This window comes from Erinaceus europaeus, chromosome 1, assembly GCF_950295315.1.
Source record: "Erinaceus europaeus chromosome 1, mEriEur2.1, whole genome shotgun sequence".
Classification (NCBI taxonomy): Eukaryota; Metazoa; Chordata; class Mammalia; order Eulipotyphla; family Erinaceidae; genus Erinaceus; species Erinaceus europaeus.
Window position 1 is genome coordinate 185,734,186 of NC_080162.1, and position 12,269 is coordinate 185,746,454.

At 38.3% G+C, this 12,269-nt stretch overlaps 1 protein-coding gene across 3 annotated transcripts in view; it reads right to left on the reverse strand.

Annotated features, from left to right (window-relative positions):
• The window catches only part of PREX2 (phosphatidylinositol-3,4,5-trisphosphate dependent Rac exchange factor 2), a 300,270-nt gene that overhangs the window by 129,461 nt on the left and 158,540 nt on the right, over nucleotides 1-12,269 (reverse strand). For all 3 annotated transcript variants that reach the window (XM_060200550.1, XM_007527146.3, XM_060200558.1), the window contains exons 19-22: nucleotides 11,217-11,302; nucleotides 9,017-9,153; nucleotides 2,976-3,093; nucleotides 1,534-1,718 (exon numbers count right to left, since the gene is read on the reverse strand). In XM_060200550.1, the coding sequence (XP_060056533.1) occupies nucleotides 1,534-1,718; nucleotides 2,976-3,093; nucleotides 9,017-9,153; nucleotides 11,217-11,302 (526 nt within the window). The remainder of the gene's footprint in view (nucleotides 1-1,533; nucleotides 1,719-2,975; nucleotides 3,094-9,016; nucleotides 9,154-11,216; nucleotides 11,303-12,269) is intronic.

A 12,269-nucleotide genomic window follows, 5' to 3' on the forward strand; every position in this document is an offset into this window, starting at 1 on the left:
ATGAAAATGAGAAGGATGAATAACATTTGACGTCAATCATAAGTGGAATTGAATAAACAAGAAGAGAAAAGAGAAAACTTAAAATAAAACCCAGACCGGGTTTGTATATTGCATCGAAGCAAAGGACTGTGGTTAAGGATGCATGGAGGTGGACACTGGGATCCTGACACACGATGCTGGAAAAGGAGCTAAGCTGAGGGTGAGAGGGTATTGTAGACAGACATCTATCTCAGGGAGATGAGGAACTGCACTCAGGTGTCAGCGATGACTGTGATAACTAACCCCACCATAAAGAAAATGATAATAAGTAAAATAAAAGAGAAGCATTAGTTCATTTAAAAATAGAGAGAAATCTATCTACAGATTCTATATGAACAGACACATCCCATGACATAACATTATCAGATTTTTTTTAAGCTGGTGTTTAGGGTTAGCAAAATAGCTCAGAGAGATAGTAAGCCTTCTTGTCATGCTCACGTCACACTGGAGGGAGCTTCAGTGCTGAACGTGGCTAGTGCCCCTCTCTCATAAAAAAAAAATTGATGTTCAGAATATAAAACAAAAACATAACTATTTGAAATAATGTATTTAGAATTCTTTATTTTCACCTACCAATTTATAATTCATGGTATAAAGGCTAAATCTGTCATTACACTTATTTAAAATATAAATTGAAATGAAAAATGGTCTGGAACCGGCATCTCATACTTCTTTCATGAAAATACCTGAATTCTCACAGTGCGATATAAAAATAGAAGAAACACTAAAGTCAGACCTGTACAGAGACTAGTTTGATTGATTTTCTGTGTAAGAATTACGAAAAGCAAACCGACATACCTTTTTTTAATTATATTTTTTACACCATTCCCACCACCAAAAGACTGTGTCCCATCCCAACCACCGCCCCCCTTTCAGCCATGTTTTCCATTTGTGTTAAGACCCCATTCCTCTCTCTCTCTCTCTCTCTCTCTCTCTCTCTCTCTCTCCCTCTCTTTCCCTCTCTCTATCTCTCTTTCTCTGCCACTCAGCTTCCTTTAAGTCTAAGGACTAAGAATGGTGTACTTCTCAACCAAGATTTACATAAATGTCCAAGGGTCTATTCATTAACTGACCTCTCAGTTTTGTGAAATTTTATGAAATAAACGTGAGACTAGCAGAATTTGAAAGACCTCATAATATCATATTGCTATTTTTAATACTCTTCAATTGATTAAATACATTTTTTTAAAGCACCACTTGTCACGTAAAAGCCTCTGAAGCTTATTAATGATACTGAACTAACAGACATACCAAACTTACTACAGGCAGTGAAACCTTTGCCAAATCAACTAACACTTGCCTGGGCAAGAAAAGTCCCATCTAAGTTAAGTTCACACTGTGCTCCTGAACAGAGCAATAAAAACGAAGAGTGAGTATCTACTGGGTAATGGGGGGGGGGGGTGCAGTATATAGTGACTCACACTTTCTAGAATGGCTGAGGTTCCAGTTGCCTTATTTAAAACAAAAACTTTGTTTCCCCAGGCTTGCTCATACCTTGGCAGTGAGACTGAAGAAGCCTTTGGGCTCAATCATCTTCTCCACGACATTGCATTTTATCCCAGCTGTGCTGTCATACTCATACACAACCCCGTATTCCAGGTGGACATTGTCCACTGTCAGACTCACGTGTTCCTTCTTCCCATCGATGATGGCCATAGTGTTAAACTTGTCAATGACTTCTGAGTTAAAGACAATTTTAATTCAGCAAGTTGAGAAAGGGTATGTTAGTCTTGTCAAGTAATGTAAATCTTGCAATATTTTTTTGTCTCTAATTTTCACTATGATTATCACTGGAGCTCAGTACCTACACTAAGAATTCACTATTCCCCGAAGCCATTTTTTCCTTCCTTTCTCTTTCTCTCTCTTCCTCACTCTTTTTCTTTTTACCTAGGAAAGCAAGAAATTAAGAGTTGAGAGGGAAATAGAATAAAAGTGTAGAAAAGAGACCCCTGTAGAGTTGCTTCACTGTTCATGAAGCGTCCCCCTAGCATGTGTAGAGGGACATGGACCTGGGTCCTTGTGCATGGCAACATGTGCTCAACTGGGTAGACAACTGCCTGACCCTTCAGTTTCAGAATAACGTTTAGAAATGATTTTGACAGAAGGAGTATGGCATTATAACATGACACATGGTTCAAGTGTGCATAACTATGGATCAGCATCTGTAAACACTCCATTAAATTCTTCGGTAGCAATTCTCAGAGTCTTTTTTAAAAAGTCTAAATTCAGAAGTGAGGAATGTCAACTTGTGGGCCATATACTGCCAGAGAGATAGGTTGATCTGGCCCTGCCAAGGGGACCATAGGAAGGACTCAATATCCTCTCAGAGAGAAATGAAAATTATGATGATCATAACTCCTTTGTTAGATTTCTTTGGAGGATAACTTTTTTGACGTAACCCATGGAAAATACAGTGCTTAACAAGAATATGGATAAAAGAGATTAGATGATAACTGCTAGTTATGATTATTTATGTATTTAACATGACTTTATTTGGTGATAGTGAGTTAAGAAACTGGGGGACCGGGTGGTGGTTAAATGCACAGAATACCAAAGCACAAGGACCTGCCCAAGAACAGGGGTTCGAGCTCCTTCTCCCCACCTGCAGGGGGTCTGCTTCACAAGCAGTGAAGCAGGTCTGCAGGTGTCTATCTTTCTCTCTCCATCTCTAACGTTCCCTCTTCCCCTCCTCTCTTGATTTCTTTATTATTATTTGTTCTCTTATTTATTTGTCCTATCCAATAGAATGAGGAAAATGGCCACCAGGAGCAGTGAATTTGTAGTGCTGGCACCAAGTCCTAGCAATAACCATCGAGGAAAAAAAAATAGCAAAAGAAAGTGGTTTGAACATATAAGGCTTTCAGCAGTTGGTGCTAGGAGTAAACACACTGAGAAGTAAAAATGTAAAGAAACTGTGAAGACCACATAGAACCCACCTTCTACTTTGCATTCAAAAGCATCTCCTGCTTCATCTCCTGGGGGCTTGGAGTTAGACTTCTGGAGGTCTTCTTGAGCACTCTCCACACTGCTATAAACCCATTGTATAGAATCTTGCTGGAAATGAGAGAATGAAAAATAAACACCACCTTCGAGGCACTAGTCAGTCCTAAAATAGATGTTCACTTCATAAACCTGCTTCAGAAGGAGAGTTGATCATCATAGCTATTCTTCTATTTTGTTCACAGTAATAAGATTTGAGAGACTCGAAGGCAGCTCACCTAACAGAACTGGCCTTGCTGTATGTAGGTCCTCGGTATGATCCCTGGTACTAATGCCAGCACCTAAAGGAAGCTTCAGGCATGGCTGAGCAGTGCCATGGTCTCTCTGCCTCTTTCTATATATGCCTTCCTACTTTCTTTTTATTTTATTTTATTTATTTATAAACTGTAAGTATTGACAAGACCATAGGATAAAAGGGGTGTAATTCCTTTTAATTCCCACCACCAGAACTCCCTTGAAAGCTTTCCTATTCTTTGTCCCTCTGGGAGTATGGGCCCAGGGTCATTATGGGTTGCAGAAGGTGGAAGGTCTGGCTTCTGTAATTGCTTCCCCTCTGAACATGGGCACTGACAGGTTGATCCATACTCCCAGCCTGCCTCTCTCTTTCCTTAGTGGGGTAAGGATCTGGGGATATGGGGCTCCAGGACACATTGGTGGGGTCGTTAAATTGCCTCTCTGAAATTAAAAAAAGGAATAAAGAAAAAAATCAAAGAGCAGTAGAATAGTGCATAAAATAAAATAATTATACAAAAAGAAAATCAATATTAGAAACAAATATACAAGTCAACGGTAATTAAACTGCTTAACAAACTGCTACAAACCTACATTTTTATTTTCCAAAGATATACTTTAAAATATTTTATTTATTTTATTATTGGATAGAGACAGAAAGAAACTGAGAAGGAAGGGGGAAAGTAGGGAGGAAGAGAGAGAGACACCTGCAGCCCTGCTTCACCACTCATGAAACTTCTGCCCTACAGGTGGGGACCAGGAGCTCAAACCTAGTACCTTAAGCACTGTAATGTATGCACCTACCCAGGTGCGCCACCAACCGACCCCAATAGTCTTTTAAATGTTTATTTCTCAAATGTTTTTAAATGCCTCAAATGTATTTTAAAACTAATCATAAATTTTCTAAAAATAAATGTTTTTTTTTCTGATGAATTATTTATAACTGCACAAGCCATTTAAATGTTTTCCTAATATTCTCAATTACGTGTATAATCATAATGGTCTTTGAAATAAAGTCAGTATAACAGATATAGACAAGATCCCCTGAGATAGAACATATGTTCACATGTATCCATAAACTAGGGCAAAATATATACCTGAAAGCAAAAGTACACAATAGTCTGCAGTGAGTACCCCCCAACATTTCATCTGCACTATTCCAGCCTTTAGGTCCATGACTGTTCAACAATTTGTTTGGCTTTGTATGTTAACTCTCTTTTCAGCCACCAGGTTCCAGATGCCAGCATGATGCCGACCAGACTTCCCTGGACAGTCAACCCCACCAATGTGTCCTGGAGCTCAGCTTCCCCAGAGATTCACCCTACTAGGGAAAGAGAGATGCAGGCTGGGAGTGTGGATCAACCATTGATTGTGGATCAATCAATGCCCATCTTCAATGGGTAAGCAATTACAGAAGCCAGACCTTCCAACTTCTGCATCCCATAATGACCTTGGATCCATACTCCCAGAGGGATAAAGAATAGGAGAGGGGATGGGATACAGAGTTCTGGTGGTGGGAAATGTGTGTAGTTGTACCCCTCTTAGCCTATGGTTTTGTTAATGCCTCCTTTTTTAAATAAAAAAAAAATTAAGTTAGAAAGACATCTTTTACCTCATGGAGTTCCCAAGAAGTATGTCTATCCTTTAATACATCTAATCCATAAATCATCATATACATTAGTTGGAATGGCAGCCTCAGTTATTTAGATAAATGAGAGAAGAAATGGCTATCAAAAATGCTTTCAGGTTTACATACTTTAAAATTTATACATTTACTACATAAGATGATAAGTCACAGTTCACTGGCTAAGTGTGGCATGTGTATTACCCAGTTCTCTTTTGTATTAACTTTGCATTTATGTTTGATAATCATATTGCTGTCTATTATTAAAATGTTTATTCATGGGGCCAGTTGTGCACAGTGTGCAAGGATCCTGGATGCAGCACCAGCTCCCCATCTGCAGAGGGGAAGTCTCACTAGCAGTGAAGCAATGCTGCAGGTGTCATTCTTTCTCCCTCTCTCTCTCTCTCCCTCTATACCTCCCTCCTTTCTCAATTAAGATCTCTCCTATCTAATAAAAAGAAAAGAAAAGGGAAAAAAGTTCACAGGGAGCAGCAGATTCATAGTTAGCCTGCTAGGAGTCCCAGAAATAACTCTGATGACAAAATAAATAAACAGATAAGTAAATTCACATTAACAACTGGTGATTCAAATACATGCTGATACCTATGGTGGCCTTCAATGATCAAAATCACTTTGTGCGGCTTTTTTTTTTTTACACTATTACTAGACTTGATCATGTGATTTTTTTTCCAAATAAATATTAGCAAGCATAATGTAAGATGAATGTGGATAACCTATAATATTCCCTCTGGAAATACAGATGCCATGCAGAATGGAAATTCTTACTTCACACTGGAAAATGAAGTATCATCAAAATCACAGGAGCATCTCTTGGAGTATGATCTACCACATGAAGTAAGAGATCACCCAAAGGGGACCGGAGGTGTGAGTTAGGCCCCATTAGAATATAGCCACAACATTACAGGCACCAACACCCAGTCAAACCAGAGAATCAAAAGAAGTACATAACCCTCGTTGTACCATTCCACTAAGTTTTGGGGTGGCCTGTTCTGTGGCAAATGGGTATCTGCTAGATCATGCCAATCAGTGAAAATTCTGGTCTGCTTATTACTTTTTTTTTTTTCTCCAGGGTTATTGCTGAGCTTGGTGCCTGCACCATGAATCCACTGTTCCTGGAGGCTATTTTTTTCCCCTTTTGTTGCCCTTGTAGTAGCCTCGTTGTGGTTATTATTATTGCCATTGTTGATGTTGTTTGTTGTTGGATAGGACAGAGAGAAATGGAGAGAGGAGGAGAAGACAGATAGGGGGAAAGATAGACACCTGCAGACCTGCTTCACCGCTTGTGAAGCGACACCCCTGCAGGTGGGGAGCCGGGGGCTCGAACCAGGATTCTTAACGCCGGTCCTTGCGCTTTGCGCCACATGCACTTAACCCATTGTGCCACTGCCCGACCCCCTATTACTTTTCTTAATCAGATTAGGATTACAACCTTTCCAAGGAAGGAAAATGGAGGTGAAAGAAAAGCCAATCAATTTGGTTACTCAATTAAAATTCTGACAGAGGAGGACAGGTTTGATAACTTCAAAAGCCCTTTTAAAACATCCATTCAATAAGACAGTTCACCAAATATTTATTAAACTCCAGAATAATCTCTGAGTACATGTATAAATTCTAATTTGCTGTGCCAGTTTGACCTTACTAGTAAGCAAAATCAATCAACTTTTCCACTTATAGGTTTAGTATTTTGCAGGCTATCAGTTCTGGCATAAGAGAAAGCAAGGATCCATGTTTCTGATTTAAACACAAAGTTATCTTCTCAAATTTAGGGAAAAATACCTCACTGTCTGACAGAAAAAATAAAAACCTCTCCTATAATTTCCTTTTGTGACTTAAACTGGGGTAAAGGTGTTTTGTAGACAACTAAAAACTGAGAAATTGTAGCAACGTGTCAACAACTGGACCATAAATTAACTCATCCATAAAGTTATAAAGAATTGAATTAAAAAATGTTTTTTACATTTAGATTATCTAATTTTCTCCTCAACGTTCACTTGTAAATCATTAGGTTATAAGCTTGACTATTAGAGTTTAAAATTTAAAATTTTATTTTTCTTCTTTTTTTGCCTCCAGGGTTATCTCTGGGGCTTGGTGCCTGCACTATGAATCCACTGCTCCTGGAGGCTATTTTTCCCTTTTGCTGTTCTTGTTGTTTATCGTTGTTGTTATTGTTATTGCTATTGTTGTTGGATAGAAAGAAAAATTGAGAGAAGAGGGGAAGACAGAGAGGGAGAAAGACAGACACCTGCAGACCTGCTTTACCACTTGTGAAGTGACCCCCCTGCAGGTGGGGAGCCGGGGGCTGAAACCGAGATCCTTGCTCCTGTCCTCGTGCTTTGCACCATGTGCGCTTAACCCGCTGTGCTACGCTCGGTCCCCACTTTTTTTCTTTTTTTTTTTTTTCTTTTTTATTTTTTATTTAAGAAAGGATTAATTAACAAAACCATAGGGTAGGAGGGGTACAACTCCACACAATTCCCACCGCCCAATCTCCATATCCCACCCCCTCCCCCGATAGCTTTCCCATTCTCTATCCCTCTGGGAACATGGACCCAGGGTCACTGAGGGTTGCAGAAGGTAGAAGGTCTGGCTTCTGTAATTGCTTCCTTGCTGAACATGGGCGTTGACTGGTCGGTCCATACTCCCAGTCTGCCTCTCTCTTTCCCTAGTAGGATGGGTCTCTGGGGAAGCTGAGCTCCAGGACACATTGGTGGGGTCTTCAATCCAGGGAAGTCTGGCCGGCATCCTGATGACACCTGGAACCTGGAGACTGAAAAGAGAGTTAACATACAAAGCCAAACAAATTGTTGAGCAATCATGGACCCAAAGCTTGGAAAAGTGGAGAGGAAGTATTAGGGAGGTACTCACTGCAAACTCTAGTATACTTCTGCTTTCTTACTTTGGTGCCATACTCCAAACTCAGTCAATTTCTGCTTTGCGTTTCTACTTCTTTTTTTTTTTTTTACATGCATAACATTCCCCAGATTCACATTTAGCAATACAACCCCCACTATTTCATTCATCATTTTTCATGGACCTGTATTCTCCCCACCCACCCACCCACCCCAGAGTCTTTTACTTTGGTGTAATACTCCAATTCCATTACACTTTTTTTCTTTAAAAAATTTTTTTTAATTATCTTTATCTATTGGATAGAGAGAGCCAAAATTCGAGAGGGAAGGGGAAACAGGGAGAGAGACAGAGCGACACCTGCAGTGCTCCTTCACCATTCACAAAGCTATCCCCAAGCAGGTGGGGATAGCGGGCTTGAACCCAGACCTTTGCACATTGTAGCATGTGCGCTCAACCAGGTGCACCACCACCCAGCCCTAAATTAATTTTCTATGCTACTATAAATTTGAATGTGCGGGTGACCTAAAATTTCAAATAACATTAAGTATATTTTTGGGGATTTTCTATAAAGAACTTAATCGGCTTACTTAAATAAATATGTCTAATAATCAATTACAGATATTATAACATCTAGTTTTCCTTTTTCACAAGTCTTATAATAAAGTGTCACCATTTATGATGTGTATGTGCATACACATCATAACATACGCTAAAGAAATGACAAAGGCTAAAAAAAAAAAAGTAAAACGCTCAGACCTTTGGATTTCTCTATTTTAAAATTTTTTAATAGAGACAGAGATAGATCAAGAGGGAAGAAGGAGATAGACAACTGTTTCACCACTCATGAAGTTTTCTCCCTGCAGGGCGGATCCGGGCTTGGACCTGGGTCCTTGCGCATGGCAACATGTGCAGCGTACCAAGTGTGCCTCCGCCATGAAATTCTCTGAATTTCAATGTGATAAACAGATAGTTAAAAACTCACATCAATCTGAGGACAAAAATACTTGAGAGCACTTTGTAAACAAAGTGCTTTACTTTGTAGGTAAAAATAGCAAAAGTGAGACGTGACCATTTCCGTGCAACCACATTTAAAATAATTATGCAGGTAAATTATTATGAGATTGTTGATGTCAGACTTCAACTTGAACCTAAAATAGGTAGCCAGGAAGACCTCTGGCACTACCCACGTTGTCCCAGAGACCTTCTTTGAAAGCTGGTTTTTAGACATACACACATTAGTTAACAGTTTACCTTCATGGGCCTCCTGTATTTCCTGCAGGCTGTAACATGGGCTATAACACCAGCATGTGTTTCTTTGCTGACATTTACCCCATTTACTTTGATGATACACTGTCCAGGGTGAAGCCCAGCTGCTGCAGCCACTGTTCCTTTATATACAAATGAAAAAGTTGTCAAAAATAAAATTTAAAACTAAAACATGTTTTTAAAAATTTCATTAAGGAGGTTAAAGCTTTACAGTACAGTTGTTGACATAGGAGTATGATCTAATTATACACCAGGCTCCCCAAAAGAAATACAACACATTTTATCACCTATACAGTAAGGGAAACATTTTAAAAGTATAATAGAGATAATGGCTTCACATTCTTGATAAACTTGGTTCTGATAGTAACTTCTATTCAAAAATGTTCTGCTTTGTAGCTGGTCTTTCACATTGTTACTAGTAGAATAGTTTCCCACCTATCTATGAATTAATATGAAGGAACATTATAAAGTGAGCTTTTATAATGTTAATCAGCTATTTTCCCTTACAAATGCCTTGCTAATCAAACTGCCGAAATATGCATATGCACGGCAAAGTAAGAGTCAGAAATATATGCTTTATTTAACCTATCTTAATCGCAAGATGATAAAAAATATGCACTTTCTTATTTAATTACTAACAAAATAAATTCTTAAAAATCAAATTACTTAAATATCATGAGCAGATATACCAAAAAAAAGAGTCTATATACAGTGATTTATTTAGCTATCAAATTAAAAGAATAAAACTTAAAATGAGTTTTTAGTCACTAAAATTACTTAATTCAAATTAATGTCACATCTTTTAAAGTGAGTGATATATAGAAGTAGCTGAAATTATTATGAAGAAACAGGTCATAATGCCAAAAAAAAGTCAGTCTTAAACCTACTAACTTTCTTTCATGTCTTTGAAATACTGGCAAAAAAAAATGTCATCAACAAATATAAATATATATATATATATATATATATATATATATATATATATATATGTATGTATGTATATGTATATATACACAAAGCCCTGGCCAAGTCCTGGCAGTGAAATAAGTAAATGAATGAATATCCTGACAATAATAAAGTCGTTATATTGTCTGGCTAAACTGAAGCATATATAAAAGTAAGATTGGAAGCGTCACACTGTGTGTTTTATTATTTTTGCTTATTGACACCAGGGTTATCATTGGGGCTCAGTGCCAGCACTATGAATCCATCACTCCCAGCAGCTTTTATTTGACAGTACAGAAAGCAATTGAGGGGGTGTGGAAATAGAGAGGATAAGAGAAAGATAGACATCTGCAGATCTGCTTAACTGCACATGAAGCTTCCCCCACAATAGGGAGCTGGGGTTTGAGCTCAGACCTTTCCTCATGGTAATATGTGCACTCATCTGGGTGTACCACCACCCAGATCCTTTTGTTAAAAATTTTAAAATGCAAATATGCCTTATAGTTTTAAAGGCATTTAGTAATATATTGTTTCACGGGCTTGGGAGGTTGTTCAGCCATAAATTTTCTTCTTGCTTGTAAAAGGCCCTTGAACCACAATGGAGCAGCAAAGCAAATTCCACAGGCAATGGAGCAATGCGTGTTCGTTCTCTCTCTCTCTCTCTCTCTCACATCTATCTCTCTCTTATCTCTCTCTCTCTCTCTCCATATGTGCATGTGTGTCTCACGCTTTCTCTCATAAAAACATTTTGTTTTTTAATTTCTAGGATTTTAGGTTGTTGGTCCACGTGTAAAATTTCACGGTTTTCTGCAGAACATTCTTGTCCCCAGCCTAGGTCCTCCTCTGCCATCATGCACAAGAACCTGAAAGGATCCCCCTAATCCAGCCCCTAGAATTCTTTACTTTGGTGCAATACACCAAGTCCAGCACAAGCTCTGCTTTGTGTTTCTCTTTCTGTTCTTATTTCTCGACTTCTGTCTATGAGTGAGATTATCCCAGAAACGCATAGGGCCAAGAAGAGGTTCCACAGTGAAGTGCGTGCATGCATGCGACCCCATGTTCAATCTCCGGAAGTGTGTTGAAGAAACTCTTTTGGGTGATATATGGCCACTGTATTAACACAAGAAATTGTGACTGAGAAAATCTGATGAATAAACAAGTACATTTGAAGCATAATTCTGTTCATTAAGGGACCAAACACCCAGAAAAGCTGTTTACCACTGCAGAATAAATCTCTTACCTCTTCCTACCGCATGCACAACAGAGGGACCATATCCTCGGATCTGGAATCCAAGTCCCTCAGCTGAATCTGGGATCTTCACTGTCCTAAAAATCAAGAAGGAAATAAAGTAAGATGAATTTCAAATAACACAATTCAGGGCTGGGAAGATAACATGATGGTTATACAAAAGACTTTCATGACTGTGTCTTCAAAGTTCTAGGTTCGGTCCCCAGCACCACCTTAAGCCAGAGCTGAGCAGCATTCTGGTCTCTGTATCTTTCTATCCACATAACTCTCATTTGTTTTTTTAATGGCTAAATGCCTAGGCTTTTCCTGATGCACACATTAGAAACAAATCCTCCCTTTTTCAAATTTAGTTTTTTCCACATAACTCTCACTTAAATAAATAAATACGATATTAAAAAAAATAACACAATTGGTAAAGACAACATCCACTTACACTTTTATTTATCATTTATAATTATATAGAAGCAGCTTATTTTGTGAAAAACACAAGGCTAGAAACCCTGCAAAAGGAAGTCTGCTCCCAGAGTTCCTAAACTGAATCTATTCATTCATTTTTTCGAATTTCCTGAATAAGAAACAGTTCCCAGAAGCAGAGAAACCTAGTTTTCAATTATTTAGTTATTTCAGAGTCAGATATTCCGGATAAACTTCGTCAATTTCTCAAAGTTTCCCCAGAAAAACCATAATGGTAAAACTTATTTGCAGAGCATCAGTAGCGATTAAAAAAGCCAAAAAAAAAAAAAAAAACTTTGGTAAATTATTCTGCATTATACTATGAGCTCTGTAGATGGTCAATAAAATGCATGCTTTAGTTTAGTGACAAAAAGAAGACATCATTGCACTCTGAAATGCCTAGGTAAAACTTGATGTGAAAGAAATATAGTTAAAACATTTCAACTTTGGGGGAGGGACTCGAAAGTACAACAGAAAGAGAGCTAGTTGAAAGAACAGATCTGTCAAACACTACATCAAAATAATGTAGGAATATGATTGACTTTCATATTAACTCAATAGAATTTTAAAAGAATAAAACATCAAAAGTTA